General features: G+C 40.1%; 1 protein-coding gene across 2 annotated transcripts in view; it reads right to left on the bottom strand.

The window, feature by feature from the left end:
* Positions 1-21719, bottom strand: part of SVOPL (SVOP like) — a 62663-nt gene that overhangs the window by 13318 nt on the left and 27626 nt on the right. For both annotated transcript variants that reach the window (XM_006910486.3, XM_025045967.1), the window contains exons 10-14: positions 19860-19933; positions 17445-17650; positions 16674-16785; positions 15886-15967; positions 13810-13899 (exon numbers count right to left, since the gene is read on the bottom strand). In XM_006910486.3, coding sequence (XP_006910548.1) covers positions 13810-13899; positions 15886-15967; positions 16674-16785; positions 17445-17650; positions 19860-19933 — 564 coding nt within the window. The remainder of the gene's footprint in view (positions 1-13809; positions 13900-15885; positions 15968-16673; positions 16786-17444; positions 17651-19859; positions 19934-21719) is intronic.

Below are 21719 nucleotides of genomic sequence, written 5' to 3'. Positions count from 1 at the left end.
TTTCCCTGTTTTTTTGTTTCTATGGCATTACTCATATCTGACCTAGTAAATCCTCCACTAGAATGTAACTTCAAATAATCTGGGACCTTGACTTGTACAGTACATAGAACATAAAAGAGCTCAATGACCATGTTGAATGGCTATAACACTACACAGGTGTAGTGTGCATGATGTTCAGTGTCCCACTGTAAACTATAAAGAAATAACATGGGAACCTATGCATAAATGAGATAATGAATAATTATGACACATCCGTGCGATGGAAATCTATGCACCGACTTAAAAAAGAACGAAGATCAACAAGTACAGACATAAGATTAATGAGAAAAGGCAGTTACAATATATAGATACATATTTGTGGATGGATGTGTTTATACACGTGCCTATCTACATATATACTCACAGATGTAGATACACCGTAGAAAGAGGAATCTGACCCCATCTGATGACTGCTGACAGCCTTTAAGCCTCATCTGTCCCTCTTCTCCTTGTTCCCCAACTTTTATATATGGATATGAATATGTATGTGTATGTGTTACCTGTGTATATATGTTTTATATATATATATATGTATAGGTATATACATATATATATATACACATACATGTCTGTATAACATAAAAATATACATTTACATGTGCATAAACATTACTGGTACACAGACATACTTAGAAAAAAATAATATATGCATAGAAAAGCATTTGGAAGAATGTACCCCAAACTACTGAGATACAGTAGTTCTCTCTGGTGATCGAATTACAGGGAATTTTTTCTTTCTTGGTACCACATTTCTATTTGAAATTTTACAAGTATATTTTTATATTAGGGAAAAAAATTGTAAACCTTATTAATAAAAATAAGAACACTCCTATACTTAGATGGAAATTGCAGTAAGAAAAGTTAATAAACAAAAGAAAAGTTAATAAACCTAAGAAACTAGCGTAAAAGAATTCATTTAAAAAGAATAAATTGAAAATAAGTAAACTTGATAAGTTGATCCAAGAGCTATGAGCTATTTTAGAAAGATAAAATAAAGCTAGTTATGAATTAAAGTGAAAGTCAAATATATGGAGTTAGGAATGTGAGAGAGGAAATAATCACACATAGGAAGTGAGCCATAGAGAATACTCCCCACAGTTCTTTGTGAATAAATTTGAATAAGTAGATACTCAGTAAAACTGTTTCCTGACATTTACTCATATAAAACAGAAATAACTAGAAAAGAGTGACTAAATCTGTAAGGAACAGAGTCAAGAGAAAAGAAAAGTTTCTTTTTTAATGAAACCATGATGACAATGATTTTAGACCCTAACAGATAAAACAAGCATAAACAAACTATCTCATACGATGTATGAGTATTGATTCAAGATTTATAAATAAAATACTGTTGCGTGCACACACACACACACACACACACACACACACACACACACACACACACAAGTTCACAGAAAGAGACAAATACTCTAGCTAAGTGAGGTTCTCGCCAGATACTCAGTAAAACTGTTTCCTGACATTTACTCAAGAAAAGATATAAAACAGAAATAACTAGAAAAGAGTGACTAATGAAGTATATCCTCAAAAGTGCCAGGGGTCACTTTCCTAAGTCATTTCTTTCAAATCTGTAAGGAACAGAGTCCAGGGAAAGAAAAGTTTCTTTTTTAATGGAACCATGATGACATTGATTTTAGACCTTAACAGATAAAACAAGCATAAACAAATTCTACCTCATACAATGTATGAGTATTGATTCAAGATTTATAAGTAAAATACTGGTGTGTGCACACACACACACACAACTTAAGTTCACAGAAAAAGACAAATACTCTAGCTAAGTGAGGTTCTCGCTGCTGTCACACTGCATTGTCTGAAGGATCTCCTTGCCCACTTCTGCTCCCTCTCCTTCACCCTTCCAGGTATTTCCCAATAAATCTCTTGCATGTGTAATTCCATGTTGGCATCTGCTTTTCTGCGGATGCAAACTGATTCATGAGATTTCAGTAAAATAATTGGATACAAAATATGCAAAATAAATGTTTTCTATACATAAAAAATAGCCAGATACATCATTTCCAGAATGTTCTGAATACCTACTATATAGGCACTAGAGAAGAAACTAGGGATAAAAAATCAGCAAAATATACACATGTCCCTGTCCCCATAGGGCCTAAAGTCTATTGGAAGAAAGAGATTTTAAATAGCCTGACAAATAGGCAATTACAATCTAATAAATCACTATGAAGGGAAATTTCATGGTGCCTTAAGAGCTCACAGAGGGGAGACCAAACTTAGTTTAGGGCAACAGAGACTTCTTAAGCAGGGGATGAATCATAGCTAACTGGAGGTGAGATAGGGGGAAGAGGGGAAGGATTTCCAGTCCAGGAGATGAGAAAAGCCCAGGAGAACATAACTGGTGTTTTTAATGAACTCCAAGAATCAGATTGTTTATAGCTAAGTAAAGAGCAGGTGACAGTACCAGATGAGGGGGCTTCATTGGTAAAGCCCTGTATATCATGTTGAGGATGTTGGTCTATGAGGAGGGGAAAGGGTAAGATGATAAAGGGTTATAAGCACAAGAATAATATAAGGTCTCTATGGATGCAGTGAGAAATATGAGTTGAATGAGAATAAGAGCGCACACAAGGAGACCAGTCTGAACACTATTTTAGTGGTCCAGTGAAAGGTGATGATGGCTTGAACCAGAGTGCTGCTAGTGGTGGGAAAGGAGACAAGATGATGATTCAGCATCTAATAGGATGTTCAATCCACATAACTTAGGGATTGACTCCGGGTTGGATGGTGATCCCATGACTCAGATACAAAGAACTGGTGGTTGCCGGGGGTGGGGTGGGGTGGAGGCGGGGATTGGGTGAAAAAGGTGAAGGGATTAAGAAGTACAAATTGGTAGTTAGAAAATAGTCACAGGGATGTAAAGTACAGCATAAGGAATATAGTCAATAATACGGTAGTAACTGTGTGTGGTGTCAGATGGGTATTAGGCTTATCAAGGGGATCACTTGGTAAATTATATAAATGTCTAATCACTATACTGTACACCTGAAACTAACAATACTGAATGTCAGTCAACTCTAATTGAAAAATAAAAATTAAAAAATATATAAAGGAAAGAACAAAGTAAGGGAGGGGTCAAATAAGGTGAGGGGTTAAAAACCACATTTGGATTTAGAGATGTGGAGGTCACCAGAGACCTTGTCAAGAATCATTCTGGTGGAGTGAGGATGGCTGTAGCCAGGTTGGAGGGGGTGAAGGAGTGAGTGATGGGGGTACGGGAAAGGAGGAAAGTGAAGAAAAGGAACCCTTTTAAGTAATGTGGCTGTAAAGAAGAAAGATAGTCAATAGCGTGGAGTTTACATTTTATAAGCTATGAAATCTTAAGCACAATAAAAAGCTAACTGGAAGGATATAACATGGAGAAATAAATTGAAGTCACAGAACATTACAATTATAAACCGAAAAACTCGAGACGCAAATGATAAACCACGTGGAATGGGTTTGGGCAGCCAGCTGCTAGAAAATCAATAGACAAAAACTCAATAGTCTTTCTAAATACAAATAACTAGTTAGAATGTTAGACTAGAAATTATAATGAAAGAAAATAATTTATTTGCAGTAACAAAGAAAAGCCTTAAAATGCCTAAGGAAAAAACTTAACAAGACGTGCAGGGATCTATTTGAAGAAAACAATAAAATCCGAGCAAGGGACCTGGAAGGAACATTGAACGAAAGAAAGACAAACCTTGCCCTTAGGAAGAAAATACTAAAAAAGCCAATTGTTCCTACATTAACTGATACATTTAACAAATTAATTAAAATCTTAATAGGCTTCGGGCAAAGGAGATGGTTACATTTAACCAAATGATTCTAAAGCACATCTAAGAAGGAAGAGCACTGAGATGGGCTGTAACAGCCAGTTTCGAAATTGTACTATAGCTCATTCAACTAATGAATATGACGGCATTGAAACCAGACGGATCGATAGAATAAAATAGGCTAGCTATAGACCAGGTATTTATGGGAATATAAGCAAACATATTTCTAATCCATGAGTGAAAACTAGGTTATTCAGTAAATAGTATAAGGATAACTGGCCTGCCATTCAGGAAACCTCAAAGCTGTTTCCTGTGTGAGACTTTATATTTCAATACTTCAGTGGCCGGAAGAGGGCATGTCAGACATTTCTAGGTCAGGAATCTGGGATGCGTTCACTTTGTGAAAATTAAGTTGAACACATGATTTGGACACTTTTATATGTATGTTATACTTCAATAAGAAATTTACACACACTGTACCCCCAAACGAGAAGGCAACAGAAGGACTGGAAGAAAAGACAGATGTTTATTTTCAAAATCCTAACCATAGAACCCAGAAGTTATAAAGAAAAATGTTGATAAATTTAAATGTCTATGAACTTAAAAGTTTCTGTAGAGAAAGAACAACATAAGAATGAAAGACAAATTGAAAATTGGGGGTGGGTAATATTTGTAACATGTAAGAAAAGTAGTTAAAATCCTTTCTACATAAGGAAGGATTCTCAGAGATCAATGTTTTAAAAAATCGAATTGAAAAACAGGCAAGGACCTGAATGGGAAAGCTAAACAAATTAAAATACCCAATCAAAATGTGAAAAGAACATTCAGTTTGACTCCTAGTCAGAGCAATACTGATTACAGTAACAGCGCTATCATTTGTGGACAGTGAGACTAACAAAGATGGAAAAGACAAACCAACTGGCAAGTATGTGAAGCAGCAGGGCTCCTACACATCGGTACAACCTCCCCAAAGGGGATTTTAGCAGAATATATCAAAATGGGAAATGAGCAGACCCCCTCACCTACCAATCCAATTTCTAGGCATTTATCTTAAGCAGATAATCACATAGCTGGATAAAAATGTAAGCACAAGGATGCTGATTACTGTTGTTTATAATAGAAAAATATCTGAAATAGTCTAGACAGTCAACAATAAGGAACTGATAAAGTAACTGAAAAGGAGTATAAAATGAAATATTTTTCGGCCAGAAAGGCCTTGTTTTTTACATTTATTGACATAAAAAAGCTGTCTGCAACATTTTTGTCTGCGAAAGGCAAACTAAAAAGTATATGAAGGTTCTGGATCAACATGGTGATACATAACAAAAATAATACTGAGTGTCAGCTAATTGAAAAAATAAAAAGGGCGACATAGGAGAAGGCTGAGCTCATCTCCTCCCACAGACACACTGAATCTACGGCTAGATACATGACAGTGTCCTCTGAAAGAAACCCAAAAATTAGCTGAACAACTCCTACACATCAGGCAAAAGAGGAAAACACCCATATCAAAATACACAGGAGAGGCTGAGACACAATCTTGCCATAAACTCCACTCCTGGTGCAGTGACCCACAGTTAAGAGGGATCTCACAACTCTGAGCTTCTTCCTGAGTAGCTAAGGGTTTGAACCCTACATCTGGCATCCCAACTTTTAAAACCTGCACCTGAGAGACAAACTCCAAAACATGTAGCTTTGAAAGCCAACAGGGCTTGTGTCTAGAAGACCCACAAGGCCATAGCAAACTGAGAAATGGATCTTAAGGACAGCTGTGGACTCCCCGGCTACCCCCCAGGGCCCAGCATGGGGACAGCCACTGGACACATCATCTTTCTGTCAAAGAGGCTTGTTTGCTAAAAGCATCACCCTGACAGGGAGGCGTTTAACACACACCTAGGAGCCTACTGAAATACGCTCCAAACAGAGGGGCTGGTGGCGGGGTGCTTTCTTTGCACGCTCCCTGATTCACTCCAGGTCACCAATATCTTTTGGAAAGGGTCTTGTGTGTATGTCTGGTGCCTCAGCTTTTGTGGCTGTCATGCAGGGGACACTCCTTGGTTACCTGGTTTTGGTGGGCAGCAGGCCTTATGTTCATGGGTCCCATAGAACTGTTAAAACAAAAACAGTTCTTAACTGGCTACCTGCCCTGTCCGCCCGCCCAGGGCACAGTGCAGACCAGGCAGCAGACCAAAATGCACCCTCAGTCTTTCTGTGAAAGAAGCCTGTTAGCTTACCTTCATAGCTGTGGCTGGAGGGGCAAGCTTCTATTTAAACACACATATAGGGGCTGCCTGCAATTCTCTCAAGAGACCAGGGAGACTGGCAGATGCCAACTCTGCATTGTCCCTCTGCACCACACTAAAGGCAGTAAATATAACTACAACGATGTGTTAATGGATACACAAGAGAAAAAGGTGTAAATTTTGACATGAAAATATAAAACGGTGGGGGAGTAAAAATGTAGAGCCTTAGAATGAGTTTAAACTTATTACCAACTTGAAACTGACTGTGATGTCTGTCTCATGGTAACCACAAAGCGAACAACTATAGTAGATACACAGAAGATAAAGAGAAAGGAATCCAAGCATACCACTACAGAAAATCATCAAATCACAAAGGGAGAGCAAGAGAAGAAGAAAAAAATGAAAGAAGAAATCTAGCAAACAATTAACAAAATGGCAATAAGTACATATCTACCAATAATTACCTTAAATGTAAAAGGACTAAATTCTCCAATCAAAAGACAGAGTGGCTGAATGGACAAAGAATCAAGACCCATCTATATGTTGCCTACGAGAGACGCACTTCAGATATAAGGACACACAGATTGAAAGTGAAGGGATAGAAAAATGTACTTCATGCAAATGGAAATCAAAAAAAAAGCTGAGTAGCTACACTTTTACCAGGCAAATAGACTTTAAGACAAAGACTAATAAGAGACAAGGTCATTACATAATCATAAAGGGGTCAAACCAACAAGAGGATATAACCTTTGTAAATATGCACCTAAATATACAAAGACTAACAAAACTAAAAGAAGAAATAAACTAATAGAAGAAATAAACTAATAATCGTAGGGAATTTTAATACCCTATTCACTTTCACCAATGAATAGATCATCCATACAGAAAATCAGCAAGGAAATATTGGCCTTAAATGACACATTAATCAGATGGACTTAACAAATACGTACAGACAGAATATTCCATCCAAAGGTAACAAAATACATTCTCTTTAAGCACACTCAAAACATGCTGCAGGAAAGATCATATGTTAGGCGACACATGAGTCAATAAATTTAAGAAGACTGAAATCATATCAAGCATTTTTTTCTCTAACCACAATGGTATAAAACTAGAAATCCATTGAAAGAAGAAAACTGGAAAATTCACAAATATGTGATGACAAAACAACAAGCTACTGAGCAAATAATGGATCAAAAGAGAAATATTTTTTTAAAAAGAAACGAAATGTAAATACGACATACCAAAATTTATGGATGTAGTGAAAGCAGCTCAAGAGAGAAATACATAGGTGATAAATGCCTACAAGACAAAACAAAGATCTCAAATTAACTTTACACCTCAAAGAACTAGAAAAAGAAGAATGAAGCCTTAAGTTAGTAGAAAGAAGAACAGACATCAGAGTGGAAATAAGTGAAATAGAAACTAAAAAGACAATAGAAAAAAAATCTGTGAAACGAAGAAGTTTTTTTAAAAGAAGTTTTTTTAAAAGATGAACAACACTGACAAACCTTTAGCTGGATACACCGAGAGAGAAAGAGAGAAGATTCAAAATCAGAAATGAAGAGGAAATGTTACTACTGATACAGAAATACAAAGGATCATAAGGAACTGCTATGAACAATTATGCCAATTAGACAACTTAGAAGAAATGGATAAATTCCTAGAAATATAAAACCTACTAACACTGAGTTATCAAGAAATAGAAAATCTGAATGGACCAATTACTATTAAGGAGATTGAATCAGTAAACAAAAACCTCCCAACATAGTCCAAGACTAGACAGCTTCACTGATGAATTCTACCAAACATTTAAAGAATTAATACCAACCCTTCCCAAGCTCTTCCAAAAAACCAGAGAGGAAGGAATACTTCCAATATCTTTTTATGAGGCCAGCGCTACTCTGATACCAAAACCAGAACCAGACAAATGTTAAAACGACAAGCCAATATCCTTGATGAATACAGATGCAAAAATCCTCTCCTTGACAAAATATTAGCAAACTGAATTCAACAATACATTAAAAGGATCATTACACCATGATCAAGTTGAATTTATTCTAGGCTTGCAAAGTGATACCAAATCAACGTGACACATCATATTAACAAAACGAAAGACAAAAATCATCTCTCAAAAGATGCAGAAAAGGCATTTGACAAAGTCCAACATCCATCTATGATAAAAACCTCAACAAAGTGGGTATAGAAGAAACATACTTCAACATAATAAAGCCCACATATGACAAGCCAACAGCTAACATCATACTTAACAGTAAAAAGCTGAAAGTTTTTCCTCTAAGATAAGAAGACAGGATGCCCACTCTCACATCTTTTATTCAGTAGCATTATTTCTAGACAGCATAATTAGGTAAAAAGACAAGTCATCCAAATTAGGAAGAAGTAAAACTGTCACTATTTGCAGATGACAGTCTATATAGAGAAAACCTTACAAACTCCACCAAAATAACTGTGAGAACTAATAAATGAATTCAGGAAAGTTGCAAGATGGAATATGTATAAAAATCTGTCACATTTCTGTGTACTAATAATGAACTATCAGAAAAAAAAATTGAGAAAACAGTCTCAATTACAGTTGCATCAAAAAAAAAAAAAAATACCTAGGGATAAATTTAACCTATACATTTAAAAGTATAAGACATTGATAAAAGAAATTGAAGAAGACACAAATAAATGGAATGGTATTTCATGCTCATGGATTGGAAGAATGTTGTTAAAATAGTCATACTACCCACAGTGATCTATGAATTCAGTGCAATCCCTATTGAAACTCCAATGGCATTTTTCATGGAAATAGAACAAACAATCCTGAGTTCTGTATGGCACCACAAGAGATTCCCAAATATCGAGAGCAATTTTGTAAAAGAACAACAGAGCTGGAGGCATCATACTTTCCGATTTCAAACTATATTACAACGCTGTGGTAAAAACAGTAAGGTATTTGCATAAAACAACAGAACAGAGAGCTCAGAAATAAGCCCATTCATATGTAATCAGTTTCCGACAAAGCAGGCAAGAATAGACAATGGGTAAAAGACAGTCACTTCAATAAATGATGCTGGGAAAACTGGACCACTATCTTAAACTATACATAAAAGTCAACTCAAAATGGATTAAAGACTTCAAATGTAAGACCTAGAAACATAAAACTCCCAAAAGAAAACACAGGCTGTGCTTCTGCACAGCAAAGGAAACCATCAAAATGAAAAGGCAGCCTACAGAATGGGAGAAACTATTTGCAAATCACTTATCTGATAAGGGGTTAATATTCAAAAAACATAAAGAACTCATACAACTCAATAAAAAAAAAAATTCAATTTAAAAATGGGCAGAGGATCTGATAGACATTTTTCCAAAGCATACATACAGGTGGATCAACAGATACATGAAAAGGTGCTCAACATCACTAATCAGGGAAATGCAATCAAAACCACAATGAGGTATCAACTCACACCTGTGAGAACAGCTATCATCAAAAAGACAAGATCACAAGTGTTGGCGAGGATGCGGAAAAAAGGGAGCCCTCGTGCACTGTTGACAGGAATATAAATTAGTGCAGCCACTATGGAAAAGAATAGAGATTCCTCAAAAAATTAAAAGTAGAGTTATCATGTGATCCAGCAATCCCACTTCTGAGTATTTATCCAAAAGAATCAAAAACATTAACTTGAAGAGGTATCTGTACTCTTGTGTTCATTGCAGCATTATTTAGAATAGCCAAGACAGGAACAACCTAAGTGTCTTTTGATGGATGATTGGATAAAGAAAATGTGGTATATGTATACAATGGAATATTATTCAGCCATAAAAAAGAAATCCTGGCACTTGCAACAGCATGGATGGACCTTAAGACCACTATACTAAGAGAAACAAACCAGGGAGGGAAAGACAAATACCATATGACCTCACTTTTATGTGGAATCTAAAAACAATAAGCAAACAAAAATTCCAAACTCAGACAGATGACAAATTGGTGGTTGCAAGAGGTGTGGAGGGGTGATGCCAAAGAGATGAGGGAGGTCAAAAGGTACAGACTTCCAGTTATAAAATAAATAAGTCCTGAGGATATAACATACGGCATGGCGACTATAGTTAATCATACTGCAATGTGTATTTGAAAGTTCCGAAGACAGTAAATCTTAAAAATTCTCATCACAAGGAAGAAATTTATAACTATGAGTAGCGATGGATGTTAACTTATTGTGACTATTTCAGAATATGTACATATATCAAATCATTGACGTTGTACATTTGAAACTAATGGTACATGTCAATTATATCTCAAAGTATAAGAACTAGGATCATATTTGGGTAAATGTATATGCATATTTATATATACATATCCTTAGATATATTGAAAGAGCTTTATTAAAATATATTTGTCTACGGCAAATATATATGTCACCCTGAACAAGCCAGATCCCATCTGATCTCGGAAGCTAAGCAGAGTCGGGCCTAGTTAGTACTTGGATGGGAGACCACCTAAGAAGACCAGGTGCTGTAGGGGTAATTAATGAATGAATGAATGAATGAATAAAATAAAAAATACAAATAAATAAATGAGGGATTGTAAGCTGGCAAGGTCCTTGCAATCTGTGAGGTCAACCAAGGGTTGCCTCGCATACATATATATATATATTAGGTAGTGAAACTTTAGTTTCAATTTTTTGCATTTTTAGCGCAGAAGAAAAAAATCATGTGTAGTCAAAATTGCCTTTGGAAAGCTCTTAAATCACCAAAAATAAACACAAACATTTATGAACCACCTGACACTGATAAGACTTTCTCCTTGACCAAGCTCTAGCCGGGTTCCTCTAAGCCTCTTCACCTAGATCTCAACCTTGGTCTATAAAGACTTGAACGAACACTAACATAGTTTCTAATAGTTTAAGGTCACATCCCTAGGGTAACCCTAGCCCCGTAAAGTGTCTACCTGAGATAACTCAAGGCTTCCAAAAGAATCTACTGTTTGTTCAGTCGACACCTGTAAATAGGGCCCCTGTCTGGGTTTCATACGGACCAAACTCTCCTTCCCGCTTTTTGCAATTTTTCACTTTCCTGACTTCACTGAGACCCTGCTCATCCTAATCCGTCATTCTCCCATTTAAAACTCCCAGTCACCTCTGTATAAATCGAAGTTGAATTCAGTTCACACTGGACTCTCTTCCCTATTGCAATAGATACAACTGATCAAAATCTGTCCTTACCACTTTAACTAGTGCCTGGTATAGTTTATCTTTGACAACGTACAGTTTCTCATTAAGTTTATTGCTTATTAGAAATCACTTATGAAAATATGAACTAGATAGATTTTTCGATCTCTTTAACTTGGGAAGTTCTGTGTATCATCTTTGATCCACTGGGTTTCCATGTTTCAGAGAGGATCAGGTATTTGACAGGACGACAAAATCACTGCTCAGCTGTGACAATTCAATTAGGGTTTTTATCCTTAATCTATGGGAGAGTTTTTTATGTAGTCTTTTCCCATATCTTTATGCTATAAGAGAAAGGGTTTTCTAGAATTCAGAAGTCTCCCGTTTCCTGTGAGTACTACATGGCAATGTGAAATCAGAGCCTTATCATGAGCTTGCTCCGCCCACCTCCCTCCACTCAGCATCTCACTACATGGCGACCAGCATGCTCTTTTTAAAGTGCAAAACGGATCATGTCATTCACTTATTTTATACCTTAAATTACTTCCCACTACTCCTAAGAAAAATAATCCAGAGTCCCCAGTAAGACACATTCTTCCCTATACTTCTCTCCATTTCGCTCCCACTGCTACTTCCTGTCCCGGAACACCAGTCTCTGTCAGGCCCCGTACCAGCTGTCATCCCACTCGAAATGCTGTTCCCTTTTACGACTTGTCAGTTTCTCATACTTTAGGTCTCATCTCCAGTGTCATCTTCCAGAGAAGCCTTGCCTAAAAGACCTGTCACCCCTTTCATTCATTATCATATTACCGCTAAAGCACTTATCACAATCTGAAACGTGACGGCCTGCTCAGCCCACGACAACCCCGTGTCTGAAAACTGCCCAATTGCAGTGTGCGGCGAGGGTTTTTCTGCTGCGCCACCAAGCGACTCGATTCTGACACGATCTGCAGGAGACAGCATCAGATTGCACGGGCTGACAGCTCCATTCCCCAAGACCGCCCCCACCTCAGAGGCCAGTCACGAGTCCTGGTTGTCACCTGTACTTCTGACCAACTAGCTGTTGATTAGAAGGTCCCCTCTTTGGGTTTGATTAATGAGATAGAGCAGCTCGGAATTGGGGAAACCCGCTTACTCACTAGGCTGTCATTTTATCACAGAGGATATTAGAGGAGGGTATGACTCAAAAGCCAGATGAAGAGGTCCATAGGGTAAGGTCCCAAACGAAGGAGCTTCTGTCCCCAGTATGACAACACATGGAGGCATCTTGCGTTGCCACCCGGAAGCTCTCCGACCCCTGTCCTTTCAGGTTTTCGTGGAGGCCTCGTCACAATGGCATGATTGATTAAGCCACTGGCCTCTGGTGACGAATTCAACCTCCAACCCCTGTCCCCTCCCCAGGGGTCAGGCGGGTATGACTAAAAATTCCAACCCCCTAATCACGTGGTTGGTTTTCCTGGCAACCAGTCCCCATCCTTCAGGACTGTCCAGAAGTCACCTCATTAACATAATGAGAAATCTGTGTCACTCTCGTCGTTTAGGAAATCGCACGGGTTGTGGGCGCTCTGTGCCAGAAACGGAGGAAGACCACACACATCTTATTATAAACCACAATATCACGAACCCCCTTCAGCCACACTTTACATAACCCTGATTCCTGGCCACGATGGATTAAGCTCAAGTGTGAGCAACTGATCAGACGTGGCTGATCAGTCTCTTTCTCGGGATGCAGAGAGCGCATCACTGTCTTCTGGGGGCTGGATGTAAGGATATGTGTTTGAGATTTGTGGGGCGGCCACACACACACAGAGAGGCAAGCACAGCACACTGGTCTTCGGGGAGAGAAGAGTCAAGCTCGAATGCTCAGAGAGATGGAGGTGTGACCTTAGGCCCCAGACAGATGTGAGGGCAGGGCCTGGGTCCCTGTCGGCCCCCAGTGCCAGGACCAGGCCCTCCCAGCACCCAGCTTCACTCCCGTCTTTTTTTGTTGCAGGCAGCTCGGGGGGATTCCCATTTCTTGTAGCCCAAAAAGTATGACCAAGGGAGAGGGACCAGCCATTGAGCCCTCTGAGGTGCCATGACTATGCAGGTCAGCATATCTGCCTCCGTTCCTCCTGAAACGATGCTCCATCCACGGGTGCAGGTCACCCCTGGATTTTATCCCAGCCTGTGTCTGATTTGCCCAAGCGCTGGACTTACCCTGCCCAAGGCCACCTCCCCGCACCTCTACTCAACCTCCATGCACTTCTGTGCTGTGGACAGGGTCAAGGTTAGAGCCTCTTGTCATTCAACTGCTCCAGCTCCTTGGGCCATCCGTTTCTTTTGCATCCTCCCCTGACAACGCCCAACGAAATCCAAACCCTGCTCGCAATGCAATACCTGCTACTGACTGGACGAAAGCATTAAACTTAGCCCTTTCCCTGCCCAATTCGCCAACGACGGCACCCCAAGAAAACGCACAAAGTAAACAAATCCTTGCTTACACCCTTAACCCGAAGCGACCCGGGGTTCCTCTTCCCCATGTCCCTTAGACCCACCCTCCCTGCAGAGACTTCTGGGTTGTACCTGGGATATAAATGGTGCCACCATTGCCCCGATGCGACACAGGGAGCCGCTGGTCCCCATCCCCAAAGCACGCATCGTCGTGGGGTAGACCTGGAGGGAGGAGCAGAGCGGGAGTCAGCCCAGGCTTCGCCCTTCCCCTCTGCCCTCGCTCCCCAGGGCAGGCTTTGCTACATACTTTAAATGCCAAATATTCCATGTAGGACATAGGTATATAGGATAACTAGAAGACATTCATTTTCTCAGGCACACAACTTTGAATTTTTAAACGACAACAATCACCCCCCTCCCCCCAAAAAAAACTGCTTAGAAATTGTCCTTTAAGGGAGTAGATTCTAAAATAAGTGTTTAATTGAATATTCCAAATATAATTTTAGAAAGGTTAGCTCCACTTTAGAGCTATAAATGTATGAAGGAGATTCTATTGAAAGGGAAGAAAATACTCCCCAAATAATATGATTCAATGGAACCTTTGATACAGACACAGTGAAAAGAATTACCCAGAGTGCCCGGTAAGCGCTACGCCGTTCAGTGTGTTCCCACTGCAGCATCCTACAGCACTGTCTGCTTTCTTGCTGCAACTTTCATACATTCAGAGTAAAATTTAATTAATCTGTACTTCGTTAATTCAGAATCCTTAATGAACTGGTGGAAGTTTAATAAGTAAACATTAATAAACTTATTGATGTTATTTAATAAATAAGAATAGAGGGAGAATACTTCATATGAAAGAATGGTTTTTCAAAACTCTGGAGTATTTTCTTACTGCTATACAATAGCAATAAAACGGTTTTCATCGTTTCGCTAAAGCAAAGCACGTAGCCCCTTTATGTGGCTGCATCTTGTTAGCCACCATCTGTCAAATGCAAAAGCAAGATTCTATCCTGCCTCAGAGGACACTGCTGTATTTATAGAAGAAGGTCGGGGGTGGACAGCCTTCACGGGGAGCTTGCTTTCTTTTTCTGGAAAATGAGGCTGCTGATTATACCTAAAAACAATGGATTCAGATACGTGGCGATGTTCTTTTCTTTCTATAATATCAAAATCTTTTGTTGATGTTTTGACAATTTGGGAGGTGGAATAATAGAAGATGATCATCTTCCGATACACATCTTTGGTTTTTGTTAACAATAAGCATCAGAAAAAAAAAAATACTTAGAAACAACCCTTTATATGACCGCATTCCAAAATATGTTAAATTCAATATTCCAAATGTAACTTTAGAAAAACACCATGTTACATTATACACTGATTTTTTAGGTTCATAAATTCACAAAATAATTTTAGAAGATGTTAATGGAACTAAATGAAGTATATGTTGAATATGTCATAATTTCCTTTTTTATCTGTGTGTGTCAGGGAGAATATTTCTCTGGCTTTAATGGTTTTGACTTGTCATATCTGTAACCTGAGCAGCCTTCCACATATCCCGAAATGGAAATGAACGCAGCTTTATCACTCCCTATAGCACTGTTTTTTGTAGCTCAATGAATGACGAAACCAGCTAAAATACTAAGTTTCCTATTCAGATGCTGTTTATTTCTAGGAATAAAGTGAAGGTGTAGGAGAAGATCCCCTAACTCCCTCAGGTAGTGCCTTGCATATAATATGATGTATCAATTCCGTAACGAAAGAAAGAATAAGTAACTACGTTTGAATTTAAGCTACATGCAGCAAATAACAGATGGAGGGGGATGTGATCTTTCAAAAGAATAAAGGTGAAAAATACATTCTAATTTCAAAACGAGAGAGAAATTTTAACAGCAGCGTGCAGCTACCAGACTCTATTTCTTCTGGGAGCACGGTGCTACTGAGTGAGTTGTTTTTTTACACGCATGCTGTTTAGGGAGAAAGGGAGAAAGTCCTTTCTTCTCAGGCACTCACTGGCTTTCACTAGACTCAATGGGGCAGGGGAACCACCATATCAAATAAACGTTCTGGTGTCACCTTAATGGGATGTTTTTAGAAAATCATCAAAAATCAGTGGTAGCCAGGGATGCATTATCCATGGACAGACACCACCTCTAAGTAGCTCATCTTGAATGCCTGGATGTAACCGACCCCGTCCCCAAAACTAACCTCAGCCGTGTAAATGTAGATGGTGTTGAAGTTGGCCGCCACCAAGGCCCTCAGCATGAAGAGGAAGCCGATGAGGCCGGAACTGTGGAACAGGAAGCGAGGACGTTACCGAAGGCGACGTGGAAGGCCGTCCACGGCCCAGACCAAGTGCGTGATAAATGCTCGCACACACCCATGAATAACCAGGTCCCGGGGGGCCGCTGCTGCTCGGCTGCCTGATTGTGGGGTCCCGAGGCACATGCCCAACTCAAACCTTCAGTCCTGCTCCCTGCCTTCGCCACTCCCCCAAGTGTGCCATTCCAGCCTGGCCCCCCAGATTAGCATCACCCCAAAAATGGTGCAGTTCACATAAAAAGCGATATATATATGACCACTGAGGCCACTCTAGGGTTGCAAACTAAGAGCGAAATGAATTTTCACACCATGGGTGTGTCATCTATCACTACACTCTTGACACAGGTCAGGATAATTTGGTTAACAACTAGAGTCCCCTTTTCCAGGAAATTTTACACGAAGATCCTAAATATCTTGGTGGGCGAAGTGAGTACCCCCACACTGGTACCCATATCATAGTGTGATGACTGAAGAGGGGCCCAGTCACAGAGACGTGGGACTGGGAGTGCCTGGTGCCAGCCGAGATCCTTCCAGACAAACAAGCAGCTCATTCTTTACTCTCCCGGTGAAAGGAACTTGCCCCCGACCCCCACTGAACACTCTGGGTCTGGGGGCCCCATCTTAAAACAACTGCACAAAGCTAGATTATTCTGAGGCAACCAGAGAGAAAATACCTGGAAGTGCAAATATTGAGGAGAAGGAAGAATAAAGCAGTGCATCCCATGGTGATAGACAGGCTCAGCCGTCTTCCCAGGAAATTAATGCCCAGGATATTTAAAGGATTCACTAGAAAGCAAACGACACAGACACTTTCTGGAACCTTGACAGCAAGTGGCATTTATCAACACTGGCACAGATTCTTCCTGGTCATTTCAGAGACAGGTAACTTCATCAGAACCTCGTGGATATTCCAGCCAAGACCCGGTCCCATTGTCCTCAACTTCATGACCCCTTTCAACATTTTGGACCCACATGGGAGAAGCACAACAAGCACTGGTGTATATAAAGGGCAGTTTATGCCCAGGACACTTATTGCATCATGTAGGTCTACTGTAAATTGCCAACTTGCTAGACGTATGTTTTAGATGTTTTATACTGTTTTTCATCAGTTTCAAGGTGCTATTGAATTTTAAGTACTATTATTTCACGTCTACTAAAACAGAAATAGTACTGCAGATTTAAATCTAACGAGCCATGGTAAGACATCCCTATTTCAGAGATGTTAAAACGCGGGAGGGAAAATGCCTCTCGGAATTGATATAATTCAGTAATTCAAAGCTCTACCAACCCACGCTGGAGACATGTCAGCATGATTTGGGGGGTGGTTCAGTTCTATCAGGCGGGAGCCAAGTCTATGACAAGGTCACATTTCTGTCTTCTAAGGCTCTGAGTCGCATGTCCCCACCCGAAACAGCGAGGGGCCCCAAATGGAGAGAGACACTTACGAGCAATTTCACCGACGGTGCTGATAATCATGGTCCGATAGTCGGAGGGAGCAAACATGTGGCAGTGACAGGGGCTCTGGCTCTCCTCTGAGGCCCCCACAGTCACCACCACCTCGGACTCAGACCGAGAACCGCAGACCAGGTCTCGCTCCAGCATCTCAGTGCTGGCCAGGATGACCCCATAGTAGGCGAAAGAGATGCCCAGCCTGGAAGTGAGAAAGGATGGACATGAGGAGGTCGGTGGCAGGCCTGATGGAGGGAGAAGAGGGGAGAGCGTTCCAGATGGGAGGCAGAGTGAGCGGGGGAGGGAGAGGGAGAGGGAAGCCGAGCTCAGCTGTCAGGGAGACCGGAGGCTGCACGGTGGGAAACGAATTTGCAAGAGCAGGGTGAGGCTAGGTGGTGGAGGACGCCACAAGCTCGGTGAAGGAGTGTGACGTTTGGATTCGTTTTCTGTCGTTGCTGTAACATGTTAGCACAAACCATGTTAAAACAATACACATTTAGTATCTCACAGTTCCGGAGGTCCGTTTTGTGGGTCTGGCTGACTTCTCTGCTCCGAGTCTCAGAGGCAGAAATGAAGTTGTAGGCAGCATTTTCCAAGCTCGCCCAGATGGTTGGCAAAATTCAGCTCTGGGGCTGTAGAATTCACGTGTTTTCTTGTTGGCTGTTGACCACCTGCTCTCAGCTTCTACAGGCTTCCCTCATGCCCTGCCTTCAAAGCCAGCAGCAGAGGGTCGAGTCCTCTGACTTTGAATCTTTCTGTCCTCTTCTTCTGCCTCTTCTCATCTTTTCTACTGCAGCTATGATTCCAGCTGGAGAAATTTCCGGGGCCCACGTGCTCAACACAAAATCATCTCCCTATTTTAAGGCCGATAACCTTAATCATGTCTAAATAGTCCCTTCACATCAGCATCCGAATTAGTGTTTTCACCCGGAGTTGGGGCCACCTTGGGGTCACCTTTAGAAGTCTGCCTATCACAAAGGGTCTTTAGCAGGCCATGAGGAGCCACAAGAGGTTTGTGCTTATGCTTTCTTTATATTTCCGTCCTATTCTTTAATAGATATCTTCGTTGTGATATAAAATAGCATGCAGAAAAGTTCATGTATCAAAGTCAAGAAAAAGAATAATGTCTGCCTCCCAGAAACCCCCCTTGTGCCCCTCTTGGTTTTGCAGAAATGGTTGTAAAAACCAGCTGTGAAAGACATATGGGGACAATCAGAGGAAGTCACATGTGTTCTGGATAATGGATGATATTAACGTGGTGACTGTTAATCTTGTCAGTGTGATTGTGGGATTGGAGTCATCTAAGAAAATGTCCTCAAGTAGGTGAGACTCTCAATAAAGCATCTGGGGATGAAATGCCATGAAGCTTGAAAACACTTCGGCACAGGAAAAATGCAGCTGAAGCAAAACGGGTGAATATCGGTGACTGTCAGATTTGGGTGATGAGTGAATCAGTTTATCACGGTATCTCTGCTTTCATGTGTGTTTGGAAATTTTCATAATGAAATAGTTAAAAGTAATTATGATACCTCCTCTTGTTATTAAAAGAATTTTAACCTGTTTAATTTCCAAATATTAAGAGTATATTTAAAATTACTCTTAGTCTCAAGAGGAGGCACACCAGCCTATCAATAGTGATTATATCTGAACAAGTAGATTAGTTTTGCCTGTTTTCTATCTTTCTATAAACAGAATCACATAATATGTATTCTGTGTGTCTGGCTTCCTTTGCTCATTATTACATTTGTAAGATCCAGCTATGTCGAGTGTCAAGCACTAGTTTTCTCATGGTCATTATTGTGTAGTATTCCATTTTATGACTATAATACAATTTACCCATTATACCATTGATGACATGTGGGTTGTTTGTAGTTTGGGGCTGTTACAAATAAAACAATGTGATGGACATTCGTGTAAATGTCTTTTCGTAAACATACGTAAGCCTTCCTGTTGGGTATAAGCCAGGGGGCGGGATTACTGAGCCACAGGATATGTATATTTTTCAACTGTAATAGATACCGCCAAAGAGTTTTCCAAAGTGGAAACTCCAATCGGCAGCGTATTAAAGTTCTAGTTACTTTACATCCTTCCCACTTGGTACAGTGAGGCTTTTGTTGTTGTTGTTGTTTTTTAAATTTTAGATATTCAGGTGGATTTGTAATGGTGAAACAGGCTGTAAACAGAACATGAGCTCATATGTTCCAAAGAAAAATAAAAAACTGGTTGTAGACGATTAGAATTCTTTTTTTCTCATTTGTAAAATTGTTATTTTATATATTTCCTTGGTTGGTGTTAGTAGAAAGATAAGACATTCTTGTGTCTCTCCCCAACAGCATTCAGAGTGGGCTTACTTCGGTAAGCTTTCTCCAAATACTTGTTGAAAATTCATTTTGAAATAACGACATTCTTACCATATGACCCAGATCTGTAACGTGGTCCGTAAATATTTAGCACCCAACAGGTCTGCAAATCTTCCTCTTTTTTCCTGGGGTAGTGAAAAGGGGAGACAATAGATTTAGTGGGTTAAGGATAAGCGAAGGTATTTCTAATATTTTAGAGCATGGAAAACGAGAACAGCATGGGAATGTGGGGGGTGAGGTCACCACTCCGCTCCCATGAGTACCTCTCACCCTAACCCATAGATAATGGCCTTAGGTACATGCATCTCAGCCAATCAGTCTTTGCATGCTTTTCATTATCATTGGCAAATATCAAAACTCATTGAATTTATGATTCTAGCCTCTTCACTCTTCCTTTTCTCACCAGTGCTGGTGAGGTGGAAAATAGGATACATAAAAAGTAACCATAAAACTGATGGGCGATGCTTTTAATATTAACGTTGAAACGACAACTCTAATATTTAAAAAGAGTGTGAGGCTTTTACGTAAGACAAAAATGGCATACGCTTGAAAAGAGGGTAGAATGTCTAATTTCTTTTTTTATGTTTAGGGTAATTAGCAAAAGTTCTTGTCCACAGTCAGTGCCTATTAAATACTTTGGGATAAAAATAAATAAGGATGGGTTATATTTGATTGGCAGTAATTGATTTTATGTAAAGTTAGGAAAGTTTTAGGGGAGAAGAAAGGAGAAGGATGTAAGGGGGGGATGGACAACGTGGGGAGAGTATTAAGAATATAGCAGGGAGTGACAGAGAAGGGTCGTTGTTATGGGAACCGTGTCTTCCCCCCACCCCCATATTCAGATGTTGAAGTCCTAACCCTCAGAATGTGACTGTATTTGGAGAAAAGGTCTTTAAAGTTAAAATGAGGTCATTCGGGTGGACCATAATCCAGTGTGACTGACATCCTTACAAAAAGAGGGGATTAGGACAGAGACACACAGAGAGAAGACGATGTGAAGACTCAAAGCGAAGATGGCCGTCTACAAGCCAGGGAGAGAGGCCTCAGAGGAAACCAGCTCTGTAGCACCTTGAGCTTGGACTTGTAGATCCCAGAATTGTGAGAAAATAAATTTCTGTTGTTGAAGCCCCCCAGTCTGTGGGTTTATAGCAGCCCAAGTGGACTAACACACAATGGCGGAGAGAAGGTAGGGGAGGGAGGATGCAGATGGAGCACGGGGAGGGGGGAGGGGAGATGGGGGAGGAAGAGGCAAGGGAAAGGGAAAGGGGAGAGGAGAGAACCTCAGTGGTCTCCATCCTGGAGGGACTGTTGGGTTCCATTAAAAAAAATATTTGCCCAAAATGGTTGGCATTGGTCCCTCATCATACATACAGCTTTCCATGGTTTTGAGTAATTGCCTCTGCTAAGTTTTTTTCCTTTGCAACGAATTATTTTTTATACTACTGATGATCGACATTTCGTAGCCACTTAAAGATTAGGCGCCAGTCTCTACAAAGCATAATAGCTTCATTTAATCATAGTTGCACAGCAATAATTAGTCCTTCTGACATGCTTCACATGATAAGATGTAATCGTCAGTATTGGTGGGAAGGTAGGAGATGGCTGATACAGCCTTGTAGTAGCTTCCTGTCCTCTGAACCACAAGAGCTTATTCCCCAAATACAGAAAATAAATTAGAACAACAAATCATCCTTAATCCTTTGGAAGAAAGTTCGGGTTCCTTGTTTCACAGTTAGGTTTTGAGGCGTGTGTAGTAATTAGGATTAACATTCCACAAAAGCAAAATAAGAGCTTACCAAAATACAATCGTGAGTGTGGGGGAGGTCTGGGATATTTAATCCTCATGATTTCTGCATTATCATGGAGCACATGCTATCTTGCACTAAAATGTCCAGCGGATGGCCAGGTGGC

Source organism: Pteropus alecto, unplaced genomic scaffold (assembly GCF_000325575.1).
Source record: "Pteropus alecto unplaced genomic scaffold, ASM32557v1 scaffold22, whole genome shotgun sequence".
In the NCBI taxonomy this organism is placed as follows: domain Eukaryota; kingdom Metazoa; phylum Chordata; class Mammalia; order Chiroptera; family Pteropodidae; genus Pteropus; species Pteropus alecto.
This window is presented reverse-complemented; position numbering and strand designations above follow the sequence as displayed.